This window comes from Diabrotica virgifera, chromosome 3 (genome assembly GCF_917563875.1).
Source record: "Diabrotica virgifera virgifera chromosome 3, PGI_DIABVI_V3a".
NCBI classification, from domain to species: Eukaryota; Metazoa; Arthropoda; class Insecta; order Coleoptera; family Chrysomelidae; genus Diabrotica; species Diabrotica virgifera.
Window position 1 is genome coordinate 202,235,571 of NC_065445.1, and position 27,313 is coordinate 202,262,883.

The 27,313-nt window shown below is 33.8% G+C and overlaps 1 protein-coding gene and 1 long non-coding RNA gene across 10 annotated transcripts in view; both read right to left on the reverse strand.

The window, feature by feature from the left end:
• LOC114329613 (E3 ubiquitin-protein ligase FANCL) overlaps positions 1 to 27,313 on the reverse strand; it is a 787,641-nt gene that overhangs the window by 177,235 nt on the left and 583,093 nt on the right. For all 9 annotated transcript variants that reach the window (XM_050647180.1, XM_050647179.1, XM_050647185.1 and 6 more), the window contains 2 exons: positions 15,637 to 15,810; positions 10,183 to 10,355 (listed from right to left, as the gene is read on the reverse strand). In XM_050647180.1, the coding sequence (XP_050503137.1) occupies positions 10,183 to 10,355; positions 15,637 to 15,810 (347 nt within the window). The remainder of the gene's footprint in view (positions 1 to 10,182; positions 10,356 to 15,636; positions 15,811 to 27,313) is intronic.
• On the reverse strand, positions 12,469 to 14,292 carry LOC126882313 (uncharacterized). Its single transcript, XR_007697269.1, has 2 exons — positions 13,911 to 14,292; positions 12,469 to 13,404 (listed from the first exon to the last, which is right to left on the reverse strand). It is a non-coding gene; the product is annotated as an uncharacterized LOC126882313 (long non-coding RNA).

The following is a 27,313-nucleotide window of genomic DNA, read 5'->3' on the forward strand; positions in this document are numbered from 1 at the left end:
TCACTCTAGAGCGGTAGTTTTGTTATTATAAAACTCTCAATTTTCAGTTAAAGTACTCATACATATTTAATTATTAAAGATTGTCGATCTCTTGTCCGACAAATTTAAATCCGCGTTTCGTTAGTCCCACAACGTAAATATGTTAATGTAGCGGAACGCGGAAACGCGTCCAACCTGCACTCTAAAATTTTTCTGAAAGTGGTAGACTCGCTCAAACGAAGCTATTTTTAAGACTTTTCTAATCATCTTCCAAAAAGGACGGTGTACTGTGGACTACAACTTTTGTTGAATATTTTCCTATATTTTTCGAGCAATTGCGAGTGAAATTGTTTATTTTTCAACAAAAAAAACACGTTTTTAGGCGGTGATTCGCAAATATCTCAAAAATTTTTATCGAATAAAATATTATCAAAAAAAGAATGTGTGTGTACTTTGTACGCACGTAAGAAGTTATACTTCTATTATAATATAATTTCAACGAAATAAATATACCTACTTAACAGTTACAATACAAAAAATTAACAATAATTACCAAAAATGAACCAAAACTTAACAATGCCAAATATTAAAAAAAAAAAAAAAGAAAAAAATACGAATCGTTCGGGATTTGAACCCGCAATCTCGCGATTTTTTGATCTCTGGTCCAATGCTCTACCAACAAGGCCATCAAGCCGCATGCTACTTACCTTTCAGATATACATAATTATACATCACGGTGACAAGTGAAATATAAAAATAGATGTTTTATTATTTTACGCCCAAGGAAGACAAATCCAAAGACACAAAATTATAATAAAAAACCTTTTCAACCACCTTTTTCAAATTGCGCAAGTTGTATTATTAATATTAATGTTAATAAATGAAATATTTTGACGTTTCACAATTTGACAATTCACTTTTAACTGCAGTGCCTTAAATTTTTTAAAGCACTAGTGCCTTAAAGTAGCATTTTTAACGCTCCTATGGAGTCCTAAAAATTGCATTTTTAACACGTTTGTAGAAAAATATATTTAAAAACACTAATATATTCTTTCCACACCTTTTATGGACTGATACATACATAAATTAAAACATTTTGAAGTATAACTTCAAAAATATAATATGAAAACTATTTAAAAAGGCAGTATAACTATTAACTAACCTTTGTTGTTTCTCTTCCCACAAATTTTAAAACGCAACAACCATACATAACCAAACCGTCAACCGTCCAAACCACAGCTGCGCTACAGCTGCCATATTGGATAATTTTTGACATGTAATTTGAACATCCAATCAGAACAAAGTTATAATGCGCATGCGCCGGGATCGTAGGTTTTAACATATAAAAATTCACCCTCATATCGCGCGTCAAGAAGTATAACTTCAAAAATATTATTAGCAAAAATGTAGCTTATAAAAAACAAAAAAAAATGGTCTATTCATGAAGTCAATCGACACAGTACAAGCAAAGTTAAAGCTCATGAAAAATTGTTCTTATTCGTCCAATTCCAAATCGAATATTTCAACGTAAAATAACCAAAATAAAGCACTTTTCGGGAAAACTCAATAAAATTTTTTTAAATGGTTAAAAAAGCTAAATTTTTTATAAAAGTATCTAGGATCAAAACTAATCGAGTTAAGCTCAAAATAAAGTTGGCCCACTTTTTTTGGTAAAAGAAATCGTGTAAATTTCCCCCTGTTTAGCACCTCAAATAAAATTAATAGTTAGCGCTTTACCATTTACTTTATGTATTGTTTATATGATCCGTAAGTTTGACCGGTTCAAAGTTTTTATTTTTGAAAAAAATTGTTTTTTTAGTAGGAAAGGGTTTTTTTATTTTGGAAAATACCCTTTTTCAAAATAACTTAAAAAGGATTAGTGATACAAAAAATCTCAAATAGTAAAGAAATTTAGGTTTTGCTTTTATAAATATTATGGTTTTATTTTGTTATTAACACAAAAATTGGTTAAGATATGGCTGTTTAAAATTGGCATACACTCGTGATTAGTGACTCGTTCAAAAATAAGGTCTTTGGACTAGTGAAACTTACAGATCATATAAAAAAGTTAAGTAATTTGTAAAGCGGTAATGATTAGTTTAATTTGAGGTGCTAAATAGGGGGAGACTTTCACGATTTTTTACCAAAATAAGGGGTTAACTTTATTTTGAGTGTAACTCGCTTAGTTTTGATGCTAGAAACTTTTATAAAAAATACAGATAAAACTTTTTTTTAAGTTTCAATGAGTTTTTCCCGAAAAGTGCTTCATTTTTTGGTTATTTCACGTTGAAATATTCGATTTGGAATTTGAAGAATAAGAAGAAGTTTTCATAAGTCACAACTTTGTTTTTACTGGGTCGATAGACATCATTTTTTTAAAAGTTACATTTTTGCTAAGAATATTTTTTAGATCAAATTCTTTTTGAGTTACAGTAGAACCCCGCAAATCCGAACTAATTGGGGGACAGCCTGTTCGGATTCCGAAAAGTTCGGATTATCCGAAAGTTAGCCTAAGAAGCTAACGAAGATGATTTTTAAAAGATTTGGACTGCCACCGATCCCTTTATGAAACTTTATCCGCACGTTTATGCCTCCAATATTCTAAGCTGAAAAATATTTAGATTACTGAAATATTAAATCGCTAACGCCAGTAGTTTTGTTTCGTCATGGGACATGTGAATTCGACCATGTAAATGATTCATTTAATTTGTAATCTGGATATGGATTTCACTATGTTTCTCATGTTTCTTATCTTTTTCAATGTTTTCCTTCATAGTATACCATAGGAAATGTGTATTATGCACATTCCTTTATTGATTGTGTTTAGTCTAACTCGACACTTTTATTCACCCATTAGTGTTGCAGTGTTTAATACTGTAGCTAGCATCTTACGTAATTATTTTCTCACATAATAAACATGTTTTTAAATTTTTATTTTGAATTTTTAAAATTTTTTTCACTTTCCGTTGGTTCGGATTTGCCGAAAGTTCGGATTTGCGGGGTTCGGATTTGCGGGGTTCTACTGTATTTGCGAAAAAATCGCTTGAAAACGTGGTTTTCTTGTTGAACAATAAACATTTTCACTCGCAAATAATTTAAAAGGTATTGACTTGATCACTTCGGTATTGACACTGATAATTACACGGAATCTCCGTATTTCACGGTCATTTACTAGGCTATTACATATACGTTTTTGTTACACAAGTCGTATTTAGTAACTTTTTAAAGAGGGCCCTATTTCCAATTCTGCGGGGGGGGCCCAAAGGAGTTTGTTACGCCACTGGACACGGACATGAATGAATGGCCGAAAGCGAGGTTAGGTTTAGTTTAGGAGATGTGTTTTGTTTGTTTCTTGCAAGGAATACTAAAGCAAAAGGTATTAATATGGCTGGGTTTTATGGAAATTTGCTGGTTTTGGAGGAATTAGATAGAATAGTATTAAATTAGAAATATAATAATTGAGAATGTTCACAAAGTGAATTATCAACTGAATGAAAGATGTAAGGTAATAATCTGGCAAAATTAGTATAAAACAAGGAAAATTATGTACCAGCTATGTTATTGCTGGACATGCTGGAATCAAATCTTAATATTTCATATATTAGTAATATATAGCTATGCAAAGTCCGCAAAAAGTGTGCTATTTGGTTTATAGACAAATTAGCGCTCCGAATTTTTTTTTTCAATTATTGCTCTGTAACTCAGAAGATTTTAACGTTAAACCAAAAACACTCTCATAAAAATTCACTGTAATTTAATTCGGCACAGATATTTTTTTTATTTCCTTCGGCGGAAATTTTCCTCGGAAAATTCGGGTTTTCCAAACAAAATCTTTAATTTTCAACTAAAATTTTAAGGAAGTAATTTATCAATAATTAAATAATTTGGTGACATAAATCTTTTTTGTCATGAGTGTCTTGAAGATATGAAAAATTGTATGTACAAAGAGGACCGGAATAAAAAGGTAAACGGTTTAAAGATTGAAATCCTGTTGTTTATAACTCTGCCGCAAATGCCGGTCAAATTTGACCGGTTATACCTGAAACCACTCAAGTCGATTTTTTTTCTTCGAAGAACAAGCCGTGCCCTTTTCGACAGCGTTAACTTAATTTAATTTAATCTGATATTTTCTGAGGGGTTCCATTTGTTTATAAGCCAAAAAATTGTTTCTTTATAACATTCCTGAGACCGCTCAAATAGTCCAATTTCAATTCATATAGTCCAAATCATAGTTATTTTGGTGTACATAATCTTTCTGGTTATTATTTCGACCGAAATTTTTTAATTGACATTTTAATTATTGCTAAACTATTGGTTAGATCGTCGCCGGCCTCCTGATATATAATCTACTATAAAAAATCTTTCATGTCACCAATTTATTTAATTATTGATAAATAACTACTTTCCTAAAATTTTAATTGAAAATTGCAGATTTTTTTGGGAAAACTCGGATTTTCCGTGTAAAATTTTTGTTAAAGGAAATCGGAAAAAAAATAACTTTTATTTGACTGCTTTTGGCCTAAACAGAGCACTAATTGGAGCACTAATTACAAAAAAAAGAGCTTACAGAGCACTAATTGGAAAAAAAGAAGATTTAGGAGTGCTAGTTTGTTTATGAATAAAATAACACACTTTCTGCGGACTTGTCATACCCCATATTACTAATATATGCAATCAAGACTCGATTTTAGCAATCAAATAGCTGGTAAATAACTTTTCCCAAAATGACATTTTTTCGATAATTTGTCCAGACTATCAACAAACGTTACGGTGGTTGCATAGCCAATAAATCCAATAAACAGGAGGACCAACCCAAATTCTGAGCAGTGTCAAAATGATAACGTTAATAAAATCAATAGAAATCAAAGAATACATACCGACCACGAAATGAATAAGAATCGCTGTAAATTGTGACTGTCATGGCGGACTAGAAATTAAATTGCGACATCGAAATGAATTAGAATCAGGCCCCTGATATAAGGTTTTGAGGTACGTTTTACGTAGGAAATACGTACGAAAAACTTTTAGTTACAGAAAACTATATACTTACAAAATTAATGCATAAAAAAAGAATGTGTGTGTACTTTGTACGCACGTAAGAAGATATTCTTCTATTATATAATAGGTAATTTAAACGAAGTAAATATACTTAAAAGGTTATTTGTATTTTATTTAAAAATCAAACTAACTTTCTTATCTACCACTTTCAAAAAATTTTTATTAAAACAACCAAAAATAAAAAAAATATATGAATCGCCCAGGAATTGAACCCGCGTCATTCCAATCTCAGAGCTAACGCATTACCCACTACTCCAGCGAGGCACTAGGGATTGGCATGTAAGTTTCGGATATAATTACACAACACGGCGACATATTATAGTGTAAAAATGTTATGTTTACATAATATTTTATTATTTTACTACAGAGAAACACAAATCTAAAAACACAAGAATTATAATAAATAATACAGTTCCTAAAAACACTAATATATTCTTTTAATGACTTATTTGCACGGTTACAGATACATACATACCTATCTTGAAAGATTAGCAATGAACTACATACTGTCAGTGTGCGCAGGCGCGCAGATTTATGTACAATTTTACCCTCAATCGATTCGCCGCTAAAGAAGAATATCTTCAAAAAAACAAAATAAAAATAATAAGGAAACCTATACAAACTAATTCTGGATTTAACTAATATTTCGTATTACCTCCACGAGCCTGCATAACAGCATTCATTTTTCTGGGTATACTGTTAATTAAGCTTAAAACTTCATTCTGTGGAATTCTTTCCCATTCCTTGAAAAGAGCCACTTTCGAGTTGATCTAAGTTAAGAAGAACAGATACCCGGCTTTAAATACTTCTACCAAGTCTGTCTCAAACATGCTCGATGGGATTTAAATCGGGATTGTACGCTGACCATACCATCAATGACATTTAAGTATTCTCTGACCATGAGGGGATGCATTGTCATGCATCAGTATGAAGTTTTCTGTAATAACTGGTGCAATATAATGTTGTGGTATCTCATTTATATACCTATTAGTGGTCAGAGATCCCCTAGGGACATTGTACAATTCTGTACGCGCCTACGAAGATATACCAGCCCACACCTTGACTGAACCCCCTTGAAAACATCCTCTCTAGGTCTAAAAGTGCACTAGGTATATTGTTCTCCAGACTCTTCCACAGCCATCCAGGGAACTTAGACAAAATCTGGACTCATCGGTAACCATCACATTTGAGGGGTGTAAAATCAAAGTCGGCAATCTCCCATTTCCATAATTTTGGAAAACCGCGAAAAACTGTAGAAACTAGCAAAATTAAATTAACGCAATAAAACTAATAAAGAATCATATAAAATTCGGTTTGTGATCGGTTGTCCAGAAGGAGGAGCTTAAATTATTTATTTTCCTTTTTTTTTAATATTTTTGTTTGGAAATTGCCGCTTTTGTTTGCAACGCTAGTAGATTGAGTGATATGAAAATGATCTATAAGGATATTACCAGTTTTGAAACTAATTAAACATCATTGTGCCGGTTACTTAGTGAAGAAAAATATATTTTGATATGCAACAATAATGTAAAAGCAATTTAAATGCATATCACGTAAGCCAAAATATCCGGACGTTCGGGTATATATTCACAGGTTTCGACAGAGTTCACGACATTCACAGTTGATCACGTGCGAGCGCAACGTGGTTCTTATTGGCCTGCAGTGGAGATTGACGTGTTTGGTACGCACTCAGCTATGGATATTGCTGCTTTTGATGCCAACATGAATTTTTCACTGCGATTTGTATACAGTTAAGACCGCTTTTGGTTTTTACAAATAGTTTTATCTAACAGATAATAAAAAAACGCGACAACTGGCGTCCCTAACTCAAAACATGAAAAAGTGGAGATTGCCGCCTTTGATTTTACACCCCTCATTTCTCCAGTTGTCTGTATTCCAATCGCGATGCTTCCTAGCGAAATGTCTTCTTCTTCTTATACTTGTTGTAGATCTGTCGATCTGTTAATTCCGAAGTTGAAGTATTTCTTGTGAGATAGACTGCCAGCTATCTCTCCATCTTTTTGGTGGTCTCCCCGGTGGACGCTTGCCTGCTGGTTTTCCTTCTAGAAAAATTCTTGGTAGTCTGTGCTCCTCCATTATTTTTCCATGACTGAACCATTCTCTTCGTCACATTGTTACCTGATGATGTTGTTTCGTATTCTATCTCTTCTTGTCTTCCCTGCTATTGCTCTTAGTGTCTTCATTTCGGCTGTTCATAGCATGCTTTTGGTTTTATTGGTGTCTTCTCTTGATTCAATGCCATATGTCATAACAGGTCTGATGCAAGTTTTATAAATTCTAACTTCGCTGTCCATTCTCATATATGGGTTATTCCAGACCACACCTCTCAAACATCCGGACAAGACAGCGGCCTTGTTAATTTGTCCTCTTAGGTCTCTGGTTGGGTCATGATAACTTGATAACTCTACACCTAGATATTTGAATTGGTTTAGCTGTTCTATTGGTTTTCCCTCTACCACTAGCTTGCATCTAATTGGGTCTTTCGCAATGGTAAAGCATTTTGTTTTCTGCGTGGATATGTTCATGTTGAGTCGTCGACATGCTTGATAGAACGATAAAGTTGTCTTTGTAGGTCATCTTCGTCCTCTGCAATCAGGGCTGCATCATCCGCATAGCACACTATACTGATTCTACTGTGGCCGAGTCTATCCTAGTTGTAGCGATTCCACGTCTATTATTTCATCCATTAGCATATTGAATAGAAATGGACTGAGGCTGTCTCCCTGCCTGATTCCTCCTGGTGTTGGTATGTTGGCCGTAGTGGTGTCGTTTGTTTTAATTTTTGTCGTGTTATTATTGTTCATTTGTTTTATGACTTCAACAATGTTTGCCGGTATCCTTTTTTGCTTAATTGTCTTTATTATATCGCTAAGTCTGACTCTGTCAAATGCTTTCGTTAGGTCTACGAAGCAAATATATGCAGGTTTGTTATATTCTATCGACTTCTCTTTCACCTAGCTAGGAAATTTCCTAGCGAAATGTAATCTGGCTAAGCGATGTTCCCTGGAAGGTTCGACTCTAGTGGGTCTTCGAGAATTCAGATTAGCCTCATTTAACCGTCTTCTAACGGGTTGTTTAGTAACATTCATGTAATTAAATGTGTGCAACCTAACACTGATTTCATTTAATCAAATGAACTATCCTGAATTGTAAAAAAAGTTGTAAATGTACATATTGTATAGTCTGAATTGTAAAGGGAGATAAAATTAAACTATCAGATTTTTTTTTCTATTTTCAAATATCAAAACTGGATATTTTTAATTATAACTAGCTGACCTGGCAGACTTCGTACTGCCTCAATAGATAAAAACAAGCTTTTGTATACAATAAACTTAAAATAAACTAAAGGAATTCGTAATTAATAAACAAAAAATGCTCGATGTGAATGAGGTTTTATTATTATTTTTAGTTAATTACACATGATTTTTGAAGTAATAAAGTTTAGTTAGAAGTAACAAAATAAAGTTTGTAGTGCAACAGTTACAATCTTAAATTTGTTTATCTTATAATGAATATAACAGCTTTATTTTATCTGCATTCAAAACAACCCTATATTTATGATTGGGTTCGGGGTGGTTCCAACTCTATATGTGTTGATTAAATAAAATAAAATTAAACTAAAATTAAATAACATTAAATAAAATTAAATAGAATTAAACAAAATTTCATAAAATTAAATAAAACTAAACAAAATAAAAAAGCAAGGAGTCTACCTACTTAATTTCGTATTTTTCACGTCATTATTATGAGAGTTATGGCGTCATCGGCAACCCGCAACCCCCCTTGTGATGTACGGGTATGAAAAATAGATAACAACCTATTCTTAGGCCTGCCAAACACACGTGTAAAATTTCATAAAAATCGGTCGAACCGTTTCGGAGGAATATGGCAACTAACACTGCGACCAGAGCATTTTATACATATAGCTGTAAATATTTTGGTGGCTACTAAAATGACTAGGTACATATATAAAACCGTATAAACCTTCCCTGAACTTTCACAAATACTTCAACATCAAAATTAGATAAATCAGTCCAGCCATTCCTGAGTTTTAGCGAGACTAACGAACAGCAATTGATTTTTATATATAAGATAAAAAAATTTAGATGGTTATTAAAAAATAACGGTTAAAGATAGAAAAGTGAAAATTTAGAGTTGTATTAACCTTTGCCTTCCACATCATACAAAATTAAGAAAAAACAGTTTGTCCAAAAAAATAAAAAAATATATAAGGGAGGCAGCCCCCGTTATGACGTACGGATATGAAAAATAAATAAAAACCTATTTTAATCCTATTAAACCTAAATAAATAAAAGTGAAAAATTAGGGTTGTATGTAGTACCTTTACGTTCCACATCATATAAAATTAAAAAACAAAAGAGTTTGTCCGAAGAAATGAAAAAAAAATATCATGGGGGCATGCATCCCCCCTTATGACCTACGGGTATGAGAAATAGATAACAGTATATTCTTATGCGTGCCAAACACACGTGTAAAATTTCATAAAAATCGGTCGAACCGTTTCAGAGGAATATGGCAACTAACACTGCGACCAGAGCATTTTATACATATAGCTGTCAATATTTTTGTGGCTACTAAAATGGCTATAAAACCGTATAAACCTTCCCTGAACTTTCACAAATACTTCAACATCAAAATTAGCCAAATCGGTCCAGCCATTCCTGAGTTTTAGCGAGACTAACGAACAGCAATTGATTTTTCTATATAAGATTGGGTGCGTTCGGACGACCATAGCGGCTGGCTGTCAGCAGAAATCGGCTGAGTGGTTGTATCCAGCCGTGATAGGGAAAGCTTAGTAAATCTCTCAGCCGCTGACTTCCAGCAGTGACGTCTGACAGCTACTGCTGGCTCAGCTGTCCAGCCGCTGTGGTCGTCCGAACGCACCCATTATCTTTATTCCCAAAAAATCTAGTAGTCGTGTAAAAATGGTTCAAGAAATTGGTTCCAGAACCATATTAAAAAATTTCAGTTTTTTAAATCAAAATGTATATTATGATCTAAAAAAAATGGGTGTCAATTCATTTTATGTTTTTAATAATAGCCCACATGCGTAGATGTCTATTAGAGTTCTTTTTATAACAAATAATAAATTCTCTGATTTACCTCATATAAGCAATCAATATGATAGCAGTTATCACAAAATTGATTTCTACAGACGATTTCGGGCAATTTGTCGTTTAATCTATAAGAGAAACAGATGCTGCAATCTCCGGCTTCTAATAAAATATCGTCTTGTTTACCTTCGTTGATTGGTTTCGTTGGAAATTTGTCTAAACCTAAAAATATGTAAAAAATACGAACATTAATTAAAGATATACACTATGTACACTTTTCCAAGAAATTAACGCCCCACCTTAAAAATGGGTAATTTTTTGATGTCTCGAATTTCCTAAACCTGTTGTCCGATTTAAGTGATTTTTTTAAATATGTTTATAGCCTTATTCTTTAACAATATCACTGTAATAATATTGTTGCTAGACATGTAAATTGTCATTGTATACCGGGTGTACCAATCGAACTGTGATTTTTTCTGAAAGTTCGCGTCACCCTGTGGAATATTCTAGCATTTATAATACTGAAATTAAAACCGAACTGTAGCCTCATGTTTTCGTAACATATAGGGTGTTTTTAAATAAGTATGGCAAACTTTAAGGGATAATTCTGAAAATAATGACTGTTCGCTTTATAAAAGTATGCCCGCATAAAAAAAATATCCTGAAGATACGAAAATTTTCATCAAAAAAGAGCTCCAAAGAGAAAGGTAATGGTTTAAAGATTACTAACCTATTATTTTTAACTTCGCCACAAAGCCGGTCAATTTTGAGCGGTTGTCTTTTTCAACGCCGTTTTCTGAATTTAGTTTTAACTTATAGTTGCTGAGATATTCTATTTGTTTATAAGCCAAAACATTCATCATCATGTGCCCACACAATTCTATCTTGGGTCATATCAATGTTAATCCCTTTTACCAACATGTCCAGCCTTATCGTCTCCCCCAGGCCCTCTTTGGTCTTCTTCTCCTACTCCTTCCAGGAATCTGCACTTCAGCTATTCTTCGTATTGGGCGATTAACATCTCGACGTTGAACAAGACCAAACCATCTTAACCTACGCTCTCTCATTTTGGCATCAATTGGTGCCACACCTAGACTTCCCCTACTATACTCATTTCTCATTTTATCCCCTTTTGTCACTCCACTAATCCATCTAAGCATACTCATTTCCGCCACATGCATTCGTTGTTCCTCTTTCTTTTTCACTGCCCAACATTCAGTTCCGTACATCATAGCCTTTTATGGCTGTTTTATACAATTTTCCCTTAAGCTTCATTTGAATTTTTCTGTCACACAACACACCACTCGCTTCCTTCCACTTCATCCATCCAGCCCTAATTCTACTGAATGCATCTCCATCTATTTCTCCATTACTCTGTAATACCGATCCTAGGTACTTAAAACTATTGCTTTTCACAATCATTTCACCATCCAAAGATACCATTTTATTTGTAGTAACTCTATCTTTAAATGAACATTTCAAATACTCTATTTTTGTCCTACTAAGTTTTAAACATGTTTCCTCCATAGCTTGTCTCCACTGTTCCAGTTTTTGTTCTAAATCTCTTTTATTATTTCCTATTAACACTACATCATCAGAATACATTAAGCACCATGGAATGTTACCCTGTTGTTTCGCTGTTATCTGTCCAAAACTAATGAGAACAAATAATAAGGACTAAGCACCGAGCCTTGGTGCAATCCTACTTTCACATGAAATTTATCAGTCTGTAACAAAAAAAACAAAACTTCTGTTGGAGTGAAAGTAAAAAGAAAGATATACTCCAACAGAAGTAAGGAAAAAAATAAATAAATAACTAATGGGACATAGATGTAGAGAGATGGGCTGTAAAGAAGAGAATGTGGGATGTGTAAAGAAAAGGGTGAGATGGCTTCTACGTTGATAAGCCGCAATAGGAAAAAATAAAAAAAAAATACTACTTTGCAGTTGTACTGAAGAAAGGGGGATTAGAAGGGATAGAAGTAAAGTGGGAAGAGACAGAGGCAAACTGAATAGAGTTGGCTAGCTATAGATGCAAGAGAGCAACTTGACACTCAAGGATGGATACGGCTCGTTTGCATGCCTGTCGAAGAACAGTAGCTCTATATAGATAGTAATGATGACTAAAAGATGAAATAATAAAATAAGAATAATGTACTGAAAATGAATGGAGATGAATAATGACTAAAAACGAACAAAATAAATAAAACTAACTAATCATGGGCGCCATGAAAATGATCTTCGATCATTTTCCCAGGTATCTTACACTGCTTTCCAATATTAAATATATTAAACCTGTAATAATGAACATAAAGGAATAATAAAATAATTGATATACAAAATAAATACATATTTATTAAAAATAACTACTAGATTTTTGACAATCTCTGAGTTACACAAAGTGTATATCATGTGACTCTAAAATGACATAAGTTATACAAAAAGTCATCTCTAAGATAACAACAATAATGTTATCTGTTACAAAATTACAGGTATTAGTACCTCTTACTTACATATAGGGTACAAAATTACATAAGTCTTCTACCAAATGGTTATAGTACGCCTGCTACGTACAACTAAAAGAAACTGACAAAGATGAAAATACTACAAATAAATAGGCCCAAGCCTCACTAAGGGAAAATACAATAATGAATAAATAAAGTTAAATATACAATTGACTAAAGTAGAAATGAAGTTGAGATAAATACCGACGACGACCTAAATTAACCGAACAAATGGAATAAAGCGAATAACAGTAAAATATTTGGGAAACAAGCTAGTAATATTAAAAAATAAATTTACCCGAATTACATAAACCAATATCAAAGCAATAATAAAGTATTAAAAACCTAATTTTCTCTAGGCTTATTCCTGTGCACAAGAAGTTACCGTAGATACAAAGTTTGGGAACCAAATAATCTAATATACAAATATGTCAAAAAAAAAACCAGAGGTAACCTAAATCTGGAAAAAAAACATAGTGTATTTAAACGATTGTCTGAAATATAAAAAAAAACCAATAGTTACTAAAACACCTCACTAAATGTTCCCAAACGAGGTTGCGGTTGCATCCTAGAAAATGATGCACCAGGATGGTGCGACCCCATGACTCCTATAGGCCCAGGTGTCAAGACGAAAATTGAGCTGGAACGCTCCCATAGCTTGCTCCCAATTAGACATATTCCCAATGGTGACTTGACTGTGGCTGTAGTGGTTTCTCTAGGTGGTCAAATAAGGTCTATGACTTCATGGTAGGGTTTCTCCCAAATGGCTAAAAAACATTCCCAGTTTTATTTCTCATTTTAAACATAAGCAAAAAGTAAAGGGAAGAAGAAATAATTGAGGAACTTTTTAGAAGCAATAGTATAGAAAAACCGACCATTAAAACTGGAACAAAAACCAATCTCAGGTAACCTTGAACTGTTTTGAGTGTGAATACATGGACAAATGACATTGAAATGATTTATTTGAGGAAATATCTGTAAAAATATATTGAATTTATAAAATATTGGATGTTGAATAATTTAAAACCTACAGAGAAATGGTAATTATTTTCAATATTAATTTGAGGACTTCAAAAATGTTTGGTTATGTAAAACCAAAAACCACATTAATATAAAAGATCGATATAAAGATAATATAAAGATCGAAATAATCTACATCCTTCCCTTAATAGATTGACTAAGAAAGTTTAAAAATGAACCAAGTATATCAAATGTTCCATAACAAAAAACAAGGCTATACATAAAAAAATTATTATGAAAAAGTAGATCTCACCGAATGATTCCTATTTAGACTCCAACAGGAGTTGTCACCCACATGTCTCCTCACTCCAGACAATCCTTGGTGGTAACTTTTTACTTTACTTTAAATTGCTTGATGTTATAAAATAAGTTGGATGAAATCATCCGCCATTCTATATGGTACCTCTATTCGACACAACAGCCAACAGTCAAGTAAAGAACGAGAGGCGCTTCTCCGCCAAGGTAAACGTCAAACTCTCTCAGAAAACGAAATCATTCTCGATAGGTGGAGTACGTTCCATCACCGAGGTATGACGTCACCCCAGTAGTCCTATACGAGAAATTAGAGAATTTAAATGGAGACCGAGGAAAAATAATTATAATAATAATTAAAGAGCTAATTTTGTAACGTGACCGTTACAAGTCTCTCCCACACCTGTCCTAACACTAGTCGTTACTCCCTCATACATATCTCTCACAATCTTTACGTATTCACCAGGGACTCCTTTCTTATTGAGTACCCACCACAGAATCTCTCGAGGAACTCTATCATATGCTTTCTCAAGATCAATGAATACCATATATGAGCGCTGGTTTCTTTATTCCTGTATTTTTCCATCAGTTGCCTTATAATGAAAAATGGATCTGTTGTTGATCTGCCGTGCATAAAGCCAAACTGATTATCGGTTATTTCGGTTTCTTCACTTATCCGTCTATCAATTACTCTCTCCCATATTTTCATGGTGTGGCTAAGTAGTTTTATAGCCCTGTAATTTGTACATAATGTACATTGTTGTATTTCTCCCTTGTTTTGTAAACAGGTACTAATATACTGCTTCTCCATTCGTCTGGCATTTGTCCAACTTATATAATTCTATTAAATAGACGTGCTAGCCAACTTGTTCCTGTTTCTGCCAATGCTCTCCATACTTCCCCAGAAATGTCATCTGGTCCGACTGCTTTTCCTTTCTTTATTTTTTGAAGCGCTTGAGCCACTTCCGCGTTTGTTATTTTGGTGACCATTGCTGTTACTGTCTCCCCTACCTCCACAGGCTGTCTGTATAAGCCAAAAATTCATGAGATCGTCCAAATAATTCTATTTCAATTGTATAAAATGCGTTGGATATGTGATAGGTTGGTTGATAGGGGTGCTCTTTTATATGTAAAAAAATTGGCAAACTTTTACACCGTTTAGTTTTTGTTATGCAAGATTTTAAAGAATTTCAGTTAAAAAAAATTAAGATTGCAAAATTATTACCTATGCGAAATCTATTGAATCGATTTTAATGAAATTTCGTACACTGTTTTATATTATATATATTTTCTGGGCGAATTTTGAGGGTCCGAAGTGCAATTTAAGTCGTGGATAACGTTGAAATGGTTCCTCTCTTTTTGTATTTATTGATATTTTGCAGCAAAGGTAATAAATTAAAACATTTTTTAACCACCCTATCTTATAGAAAATCAATTGTCGCCATTTTACTTCATTACGACTTTGCTCTAAAATGAATCGTTTTAAAGTTATAATCAAAGAAATTAGAAGAAAAAACGATGTTTTTCATCATTTTTAAATATTTTGATTTTATGTCAATATTTCCATATTTCCAACCTATTTGAGAGTGAACGAAAGTGAATTATTATTATTGAAATTATTACCACACAACTTTTTCTGCAAAATCAGAAACATCTCTCAGATCCACCTCAAAACAGATACGCACTGTTCTATGGAGAAAACTCATTTACTCATATATATTATTTACCTATTAATTTGAGTATTTCTGAAAAAATACAATTGTTCGTATCCCAATTTTCCAGATTATTATTCATCGTCATGCGATAAGTCTCCACCATCCTCTCTGGTCCAAGGAAAATTATTGTAGGCATCCGACCTAAGCTGAATGGATCAACTGTTATTATAACTGAAAGAGTTTCGCCTAAAAAAGTTTCCACATAAGAACTTTGATTTAAAATGTTTAATGCCTGGTTGCACCAACAGATTTTAAACTTAAGACCTGACTTAAGTTCAGCTTACGAAACATACGCGTTACACCATCGAGTCTTAGATCAATTTTCAGCTTGCCACAATGAATTTCCACGTGTATTATATAGATAAGAATCGAAAATTATGGTTCAACGTAAGTGAGACTTAGGTACTAGTACACTTTAGAAGACCAAAAATAAGCATTTTTTCAAGATTTTTTTCTCAGAAACTTTATTAAAAATGAACATAAGACTTTTTACATATTAATATCTAAATCTTAGAGAATACAAAAAATATATCTTTTTTCATTTTTGCACGTACCTACACTAATATTGTAGAAAGCGCCAAAGTTAAGGCCTCGAAAAAAAAAGTAGTTCCGATGGCGGACAGTTGTTAATCTCAGGATTGGGATCTCTGAAACTAAAAAATCGTACGATATTTGAAAATAGACCAGGGCGCATATGTAAAAATATTAGTACATTTGGACGTTGAGAGGTAACTCAAATTTTTTTTGCAGAAATTGCTTGAAAATAACTCAAATAATAATATTTGAGTTATCCCCCCTCTCAAACAGGTCGGGAACATTGTTTAAATAATCAAAATGTCAAAAAATGAAGGAAAAATTCGATTTTTTCTTCGTTTTTTGATTATAACTTTAAAAGTGTTCATTTCCGAGAAAAGTTGTACTAACAAAAAAGTTGCTTAATTAAATTTCCCACAATATAGAATTGGTTAAAAATTTTAAAAATAGTCACCCTTGTCGCAAAATAGCAATAATTGCGAAAAAAACATACAAAAAAAAGTATTCGCATTTTACATTTTCAACCATTTATGCTACACTTAGGACCTTCATATTTCACCCAGAAAAACTTTATGATACAGTAAAACAATAATGTAAATTTCATTAAGATCGGTTCAACAGATTTTGCAATCTAGCTTTCGCAAAAAAAAATTCATTTTTTCAAAATGTTACAAGACTGAAAATAAAGCAGATAGCAAGTTGAAATTTTTTTGCATATAGAAGTATACTGTACCTTTCATTTGCAATTTGCAAAATTAAAATCGATTAACTACCACGGCGTCAGGAATTTTTTTAAATAAATATTAATTATTGGTGCCACGCGCAGGACAGCGGATAGTTTGCTCTGATTGGGCATTCCAATGACCTTTGATAATGATTGATACATTTTAATTTTTATTACATTTCGATATAAATAAATAAATTTGTTTATTGCAAAATAAAAACACCTTTGAAATAACACTTTTTTAGCAAAAACTTTCTTTGTTCATATATTTTAACTTTATAGAAAATAAAAGTTTATTATTTTTAAACATATGCAATTTGTTTAAACAATATTTCACAAACAATAATAAAATTAGTTTGATTTTTGTGGAATTAAAATATTAAAATACAACAAAATATAGAGCAAGAAAATAATATATTAGATAAAGATTGGAAAAAATTTTGGTGGAAATCAACTTGTGTGAATCGAACACCGCTGTCCTGCGCGTAGCACCAAAAATTAATGTTTGTTTAAAAACTTTCTTGACGCCGTGGTAATTAATCGATTTTAATTTTGCAAATTGCAAATGAAAGTTACAGTACACTTCTTTAAGCAAAAAAAAATTCTATTTGCTATCTGCTTTATTTTCAGTCCTGCAAAATTTAAAAAAAAAATGAATTTTTTTTGCGAAAGCTGGATTGAAAAATTTATTTTGCAAAATCTATTAAACCGATCTTAATGAAATTTAGTGTTGTTTTACTATATCATAAAGTATTTCTGGGTAAAATATGAAGCTCCTAAGTGTAGCATAAATGGTTGAAAAACGTAAAATGCGAATACTTGTTTTTGTATGGTTTTTTTCGCAATTATTGCTATTTTGCAACAAGGGTGACTATTTTTTAAATTTGTAACCAATTCTGTATTAAAGTAAATTTAATTACGCAACTTTTATATCAGTACAACTTTCCTCAGAAGTGAATAGTTTTAAAGCTATAATCAAAAAACCAATAAAGAAATCGAATTTTTCCTTCATATTTTGACATTTTCATTATTTAAACAATGTTCCGGACCATTTTGAGTGGGAGAATAACCCAAATATTATTATTCGACATATTTTCAAGCAATTTTTGCAAAAAAATTTGAGTCACCTCTCAACGTCCATCTCAAAACAGATGCGCCCTGGACTAAAAAGGAAGGTTTCTTACGTGACAATTTACCACCGTTAGTGAAAAATTCCGCAAAAAAAGATTTTACGGTAATTTAAAAAAAATTTGTGAAAAAATCTCCCGTCTTTCGTCAGTTTTTCATTGTTAAAAAATATTTATTTTTTATTTTTTGGTCCAATTGTGGTAAATTGTCACGTAAGAAATCTTCCTTTTTCAAATGCAGTACGATTTTTTTGTTTCAGATATCCCAATCCTGAGATTAACTGTCCGCCATCATTTTTCGAGGCCTCGACTTTTGCGCCCTCTACAATATTAGTGTACGTGCATAAAAATAAAAAAAAAAGATATTTTTTTGTACTCTCTAAGAGTTGGATATTAATATGTAGATAGTTTTATGTTCATTTTTAATATAAAGGTTCTGAAAAAAAATTCTTGAAAAAAAGATTATTTTTGGTCTTCTAAAGTGTACTAGTACCTTAAAGCGGCCCTATCTATAAGCTGAGCTGGGCTAAGCTGGAGCTTAAAATTTGTTGGTGCAACCAGGCATCAAAGGTATTCAAAAGGTGCGTACTGATTTGAGCATTTTTCTTCGAACGAACCGAATGAACAGATCGCGTTGTAACAAATTGGTCTAGTCAGTAACCGTGGAAAGATCAAAAGCGAGCATTTGTTCGTTTATGTTCAGTGGGTAAGTATGGGCGTTTAGTGCATTCTTTATCTTTGTGTTCACCAAATATTTAATTAAAAAAGAACTTGAATCGTTTTGCACTTCAAAGAATTGAATGGAACAGAGAAAAATGATTAGATCTCAGTTAGAGATTGCAATTGCTGGATCCATCATCCAACAATCCAGCTGGATCCAGCGCTTTTTTTCACATGCTCGATCCAGCATATCATGCTGGATCCAGCAGCGCGGATCCGCAAACGTGTCAAATTCGGAATAAGTTACTTAATGTCTTCATTAGCCTCTTTATTCAAAGCCCTGAGTCGGCAACTTGCCATTCTATCGCGCTGGCAGTAGCTTAGTATGCTGGAAAGTTTCTATAGCTTAAAAGTTTGCATCGATAAAGCGTTGATATACATTGATTCTGCGATAAAATTCTCTGCAGGCGAGTGGTCAATAATTAATGAGTTAATCGCCACTTTTTTACAGAATAGAGTCCACTTTGATAACGGCCGACATAACCATGAAATTTGTCTTAGACAAACTAAATAGCCAGGACTCTAGCCTCAGTGCCGATCTATCGAAAGCACTACGCAACAGAATCACTGAACGGCGTCTTTATGAGATTACAGGACATTAGTGTATTTACAAAATCAAAAAAAGTATGACGAAGGACTAAACAATCCTGGTTACTTCCCCATGCCGAAAAAGAATGCAATGCGACAAGAGATGAAAAATTTGGAAACTGTGGAACCAGTGCAAGAGATAATGGAAGAAGATGGGCCAACTAATCCGGAGCCTGTGAATTTTACTTTGGAACAAGAACTTGAGATTTAATTGAAACGAGAAAACATTTATTAGCCAAAAAACTGATTCTCAAAAAGATTACGAAAAGATTTTGGAAAAGGATATGGCGGAAAAGGCCGGAAGGGTTTTCTCCGCAACCTATAAGGCCTATATTTTTAAGGTATCACTTACATAAAACTAAATAATTCATGTTTCTGTTGTTTATAAATTTAGCATAAAGACAAAAAAACATTAAAATTGTGTTTTTATTTCGATTCCACATTTTGCTGGATCCGCGCTGGATCCAGCTGGATTCAGGCCAATCTTGCAAAAATCCAGCTAGATTTAAAATGCTGCTTGCAATCTCAGTTCTTGAATGAACGCTAACATGTTTCTATGGGACGATGGGGCGATCGGCCCCCCTCTCAAACCAAGTAATTTAATTTTTTTTTAATTACATATAAAGATTATAAAACATTCATTTATTTGTATAGAAATTTAGCCACTCGGCCCCTCTCTTAACGAAGCTGGATCCGCCACTGGATGACACCAAAATGTTGTTTAGAAATTTTAAATAAATATTGTAACTTCGTATATTAGTAACAGATGAGCGATCTTGAAAAGGTATAGCTTTTCGAAACGTATCTTTTCTTGCAATTGTAGGACCTGCTATAGAGCGTTTCACGTTAAGAACGGAACGTTGCTTAGATAGGGCAATGTATTTCTTATGGACGATAGAAGCGCGCCGATGCTACGCCGTACTGAATAGAATGAATCGTATGTCGGCAGTAGAGTAGCCATCCATGCCCGAGAGGTTTGGCAACACTGATCTCCATAAGCGAACGTTCCTTACTTAACGTGAAACCAAGTATAGGACATATTAATTTTTTAGGTGTGTTCTCCGGACATTCAAGTAAAATTTTTAAAATGAAAACAGTCTATATCTCCCAACTTAGCATCTTCCAAAATAACATATTTTTCTTTGTTCGAGTCTCATCTTCGATATGGCCTTCCTTTTTGGGGTTCTAGTACAGCTGCCCAATCTGATGTTATTTTTAAATTACAAAAAAGAGCAATAAGATATCTGTTTGGCCCCACAAGAACAACACATTGCAGAAGGTATTTTAAATATCACGGAATTTGAACACTTCCTTCTTTATATAAATATTCTAGAAACGGTTTTCTTAATTCGTAAACGGGTCTAGGACGTTTCATCGCCGCCGTTTCGATGCCGATGCCGGCCGATTCATCGCCAGTCAATTAATCGCTATCTGATATAATATTTCCGAATTTTCGACAGTTACAATTATTATTTATTTTTACTATTAATTAGCAATTCTAGAAAATGCGAAATATGACGGCGATGAAATGGACTGGCGATGAACCGGCGGCATCGAAACGGCGGTGATGAACCGGCGACGATGAAAAGTCCTATTCCGTTCATAAACACCTACATGTGTTTCCAGCAGTGGCGGAGCGTCTTTAGGGGCCGGGCCTCACCAAAAAATATATAATATAATATGTAAATTTTTAGTTACGATTCTATTATACAATATTTTATATAAATATGCATTAAATAATTTATTTGTTTAAGCATATCGTTTTTTCTCGTGATATAAAAATAATATTGCACAATTACGCACCGTACTTCTCTATTAATTGTCACCATGCGCTGCACTGGCCGCATAGAACCGTTCGATGGTCCCATTTACCCTGGCCCTTGCTCCAAACAGTATTATTTCTTTGACTAGTCGTTGCAGTCACGTAGGTACCGGCTGTATTGCATGTTCTTCTGTTGTCATCAATAATCCTAGGCAGGTCGTATAAGATGTTTAGGGCCCCGTTTTGTGTGGCCCTTCTGTGTTTCGGTGTGATAACGTTAATTTAAAATGAACAAAGTAGACCATTTATTACAAATTCCTTTTTATACGTTAGGGATAGAGGAAAAGAATGAAATTAAACGATTAGGTGTAATAAATAAATAAAAGATAAAGTAATAAATAAACTAAGTCATTCGTTCTTCTTTTGCCCTTTAATTCGTCCAATTTTGAACCTAGGATTCCCCCAGTTTCCTCCATTCGTTTCTGTTTCCAGTGCGTTCCTCCTAACTTTATAATGTCATCTCTCCATCTCATCTGGGGTCGTCCCCTTGCTCTCTTTCCTGCCCAGGGTCTCCATTGTTGTATCGTTCCACCTATTGTCCGTTTGTCTGGCGTTATGACCTGCGAAGCTCCATTTTAGCCTGACTATGTGTTGTCCTGCGTCTTTGACTTTTGTTTTATTTCTTACCCAGTTGTTTTGCTTTGTGTCTGTTAATTTTACTCCTAACATTGCCTCTCCATGCTATTTGTATTTTCATTATTTTATCAATGTATGCTTTGGTCAAGGTCCATGTTTGGTATGCCTTTGTAAGAATTAGGGGTATGCACTGGTCAAACACTCTTGTTTTTAAGTATTGTTGTAATTCGAACAACAACTAAGTCATTAATATGGAGCAAAGCTTTTATAGCTATCCATAAAGTCAGGTGGCTTAACTACATAAAGTAATAAGAGGATATCCCATTACTTAGAGCATCCAAACTAACGTTCAGTACAAAACCACCCCATTTGTTATGCCCTTCGATGGGGAGAGGTGGTGGTATAGCTTGAGGGTCAGATAGGTACCACTTCATTACGGAGTGTGACCGGTTTGACCTTCGGACATGTGAGTCCCACTGTTTGATTGAAACAGACATGTCCCTCGATGCTGGGGTTGTATGAGTATGTGTGTGTGCGTGTTATTGGGTCAGTTCAGTACAGTACCTGTATATATGTTTTGAGCCATGTTGCCACTGGTTTCCAGCAAGGCCAAATTATGACTGTTCCACCAGAAATCCAAGCGTTGATATCTATGTACCGATCCCGTCCACTGAGTTAGTAAATAAATCTAAATTATATTCCGCAAAAAACATACAAACATTCCCTTTACAACTTAAATCTGCAACTGCAACATCTTCCCCAAATTCGGTAATATGAAAGCATTTTAGAAGATCATATTTTGCTATTTGCCAGTCCTATTGGATATGACAGATTCGTGTTAATGCACGATAACGCACGTCCTCATATCGCACAGTGGTTCCAAATGTTGAAAACATGGTCATGAGGCGAAAAAAAAGTCCCTATCTAGGGATTTTTGTTTTTCAGTTGTTTTCTCATACTATCGTAGAGTCGTAATACGCAGGCATAAGGATTAGACTGGATGTATTCTGGCTCATAACTCAGGAACAAGTGAGCCATGTCCGAGGTTATTTTAGCCGACAGAGAAAGTGAAAAAGAACTCTTATATTGAAAACGCTGTAAAACGTTTTGTAGTTTATCAATATTATCGCTGTAAAGCAGATTCTTCTTTTGTAAGTATGTAGTAATGTAAGATATAAATTAACTTAAGATATAGTAACAATAAATGCCTTAAATTTGTTAATGCATAAATAGTGAAAATATACTTGAAATAATCAAAATTTTGTAAAGGTACTTTCAAAAAGTACAAAATTCTGAATAATTCTGAGACTAATGTTTATTAATCAGATATTAATAGATAGTAAGAAGATACAGATTCACTTTGGTTTAGCTGCCTACAACTGCCTATGCATTGCTGGCAGTTGTTTGAATACAAAAGTGGGAAATGACGCATATTACACGATCCTGACGATTATTGTTGAGTATGTATGGGCGGTTCTATATAAATGATAGGTTCTGAATATTGTACTTCATAAAGAAAATTGATTGGTAATCAGCAATTTCAAAAGTCCCTTGTAATATAAAATTGCAAACAAATATGCGTTTAAAATAAAATTTTCGAACTTCTTTCGGCAATATTGAATCATTTTGTTTTAAAAAAAATTTGCATTTTGATTGATATTTTCAATTTTTTTCCGCCATGTTGAATCTGCCATTTTGTTTTTCAGAAAAAATAATGTCAGATTCGTAATCAGCAATACCCGAAACCCTTAAGAACGAAAGTAATTCAGAATTGTATAAAGGATTTCATCGAATCGGCCACAGTAAGAAAGTGACGTAATCAATAAACGCAACGTCATTGGATAAACCCCGTCGATTAGAAAGAGAGTTCCCACCTAATAGGCTCATTATTTATCTCTGTCGAAATCGTCACCCATTTTAAAATAGCAGCACGCAATCTAGGTATTATAAAGTAATGACCATATTATGGTCATTACTGTTTGTTTTTAATACTGTGATTTAACCTCAGATTCTGCAAAAGAAAAAATTCTGTACTAAGTTAAAAGAAAAACTACTAGTCCTAAAACTGGCTGATATAGATGAAAAGGGAAGACATAAAATATAGCATCTTAACAACAGCCGAGGAGACTATAGGACTAATGGAAAAAGATAAAAGAAAAGAATGGTACGATGAAGAATGCGAGCAAGCTAGTCAAGACATGAACAAAGCAAGACACAGGTGGTTGGCCACAGGGAAACAAGGTCTCCCACACTATAAGTGGAAGAAGAAAGAGTCAGACAAATGTTGCAGAACTAAAAAAAAAGAAACGGATTGAAAATTTACTGCTGGAACTCGAAGCTAATAGAAACGATAATGCAATGCTATATAAACACATAAAAGCACAGAATAAGAAAAGGATACCGGCAAGTATTGGAAAAAAGGAATGAGAAACACACTACAGAGAATTTTTCAAAAAAAAATCGCTCCTGAAAATGCAGAAAATGAAGAAAAAACAGAAAATAGGAATGAATAACAATCAGAGCCTCCCTCATACAGCTAAGTATTGGCGACCATAAACAGATTAAAGACGAGGAAAGCAGCAGAACCAGACGACATTATAAATGAGTTCTTCAAGAAGGGGGGAGAGTAACTAACCCACAGAATCCAAAAGCTGATAGAACGAATATGGGAAGAAGAACGCATGCCGAACGAGTGGAAATGCGGTCAGCCACCAATACCTAAAAAAGGCGACAAGACAAAATGCACTAACTACAGAGGAATCACGCTATTAAATACAATGTACAAAATATTAACAACTTTGATCAGACAAAGAATAGAAAAAGAAACTAGAACAAAAATAGGTTTTTTTTTTTTTTTTTTTTTTTTTATTTATTTGCTAAGTGCTACAATCTGGTCTTTGACCAATGAGTAACTTTTTATCTATCCTATCTTACTAACTACTTAATATCTAAGAGTCACCCTTTGATGTCTTCTTAGTTGTCTTTATTATTACTGGCGCACTTTTTGATTGCGCACTATCACACAAAGCTCTGCTTTTCACTTTATCACGCACTACACCAACACGTTGCTTGCACACTAGTCGCGCAATGCTCCGCTATTAGCTTTGTCGCACACTACACCAACTCGTGAGGTTTGGTCCTCTTCAGTCTACTTTTCTGGTTTGAGTTGTCCAGGAGCTGGATGGCCTCAATATTTTCGTGGAGAAGAAGTCTTTTTTCATGACTTTCTGCGTGTTTTCGGATTTCTTTGTCGACGGGCTCCATTCGTAGATCCTTGTGGATATCGTCATTACGGATGTACCAGGGTGCGTTAACTATGCTCCTTAATACTTTGTTTTGAAAGGTTTGTATTATTTTCAAGTTTGTCTTTTTTGTACATCCCCACAGTTGGATACCATACGTCCATACTGGTTTTATAACTTGTTTGTAGATTAGCATCTTGTTATACGTTGACAACCCTGAGTATCTTCCCAGTAGCCAGTACAATTTTTTATATTTAATATTTAATTCTTCCTTCTTTTTCTTTACATGGGCTTTCCAGCGAAGCTTCGTGTCTAGGGTTAAGCCCAGGTATTTGGCTGTGTTGGCATACGGAATGTCTTGTCCATTAATTTTTATTGGTGCGTACAGAATTTTTTTATTAGTGAAATCAACATGTACTGATTTGCTTTGATTCAATGTAATCTTCCACGTCTTAGTCCATTTTTGGAATTTGCTTATCGCATTTTGTAGTTTATTGGCTGTTTCTACGTTATCTTTACCTACTGCTAATATGGCGGTGTCGTCGGCAAAGGTAGCTAAACAGTAGTTATCGAATTCTGGTAGATCACATGTATAAAGGAGATATAGGACCGGGCCCAATACGCTACCCTGGGGGACTCCGGCTTTTATTTCTTTAAGTTCAGAATAAGCATCATCTTGCTTGATTCTGAAATATCTATCAGTTAAGTACGATTTAATTATGTCTGTGTATGATTTTGGAAGAATAGTCTCTAATTTATGAAATAGTCCTTCATGCCAAACTCTGTCAAATGCCTGGGCAACATCTAAGAATAAAGCTGAACAAACTTTTCTTTCCTCTAGTGCATTTTCTATAATATCGGTGACTCTGTGGAGTTGGTCTATAGTTGAGTGTTTTTGCCTAAAACCAAACTGGTGATTTGGAATTAATTTTTTGTTTACTATAATTGGTTGCAATCTTCTGAGGAGAAGTTTTTCAAATAATTTAGACATTGTGGGTAGCAGTGATATTGGTCTATAGGAAGAGGTTATATGTGGTGGTTTGCCTGGTTTTGGTATCATTACTATTTCCGCCACTTTCCACAATGAAGGAATATATTTTAATCTGATCGCAGCATTAATTAAATAGGTCAACTTGACAATTGCTTTTCTTGGGAGCTGTTTTAATATTTGTCCTGTTATTAAATCAAAGCCAGGAGCTTTTCTCGGGTTTAAATTATACTTGATTTCTTTTATTACTTCTTCTACAGTTACTGGCATTATGTTCTCTTCTTCTTGCAAATGGTTGCTCTGTAATGCTTCTTCTTCTTGTTGTTGTTGATGCGGTTGAAATATTTTTTCTAGATGTGTAGCAAAGCATTCTGCTTTTTGTTCGCTGCTTCTAGCCCAAGTGACGTCTTCTTTTTTTATGGGTGGTATTTGCATCATTGGTCTTTTTAATCCATTGGTTGCCTTCCATAGTGAGTATTCTGTGGATCTTTCATTGGTTAGGTTGTTTAAGTATGTCCTAATGGATTCTTCTTTAAATTCTTTTATCTCTCTTTTTAGTTGTTGGGTGAGATTATTTACAATTGTTTTATCTTGAGGAGCTCTACTTTGGAACCATTTTCGTCTTGCTTTCCGTTTTTCGTATACCAGCGTTCTAATTTCTGCCGGGTAGTTGCATCCTTTTAGGCGTCTTTTGATGTCTGGAGTACATTCCCAAGATATTCTTTGGATGTCTTTATTGAATTGGTCAACTTCTTTTTCAATGTCTTTTACGGTTCTAAGAGAAACGTTTAAATTAATTGTTTCTTCTAGCATTTGTCTGAAGCTTATCCAGTCGGTGTACTTATTAGTTAGCGAAGGGTTATTTTCTTTATATATTATGTTTTCGCTTAGTGTTAGTGTTATTGCTGTATGGTCAGAACATAACTTATGACATTCATCTATTTTCAGGTAATTTTGCGATATATTTTTGGTTATGAAAAAATCAATTAGGTCAGGTATCTTGTTGGGGTCAGTAGGCCAATAAGTTGGCTTCCCTGTTGACAAGGTTATGGCTCCGTATTCATTCACAGCTTTAAAAAGTTCTCTGCCTTTTGTTGTGGTTAACCTTGAGCCCCAGTGGGTATTTTTAGCATTATAATCGCCTCCTACTATAAATCTATTTCCCAGCTCGGTAAAGAGGTCAATATATTCCTCCTTACTTATTGCATGTTTCGGAGGACTATAGATTGCTGCCACTATCAGTGGGTATCTAAGAGTTCTAAGTGTTACTGCAGTTAACTGCACTTTTTCTGTTACGTAGTTGGCTTCTTCGTAATGTTGTAAATTTTCTTTAATTATCACTGCACTTCCTCCTTTTGCATTATTATC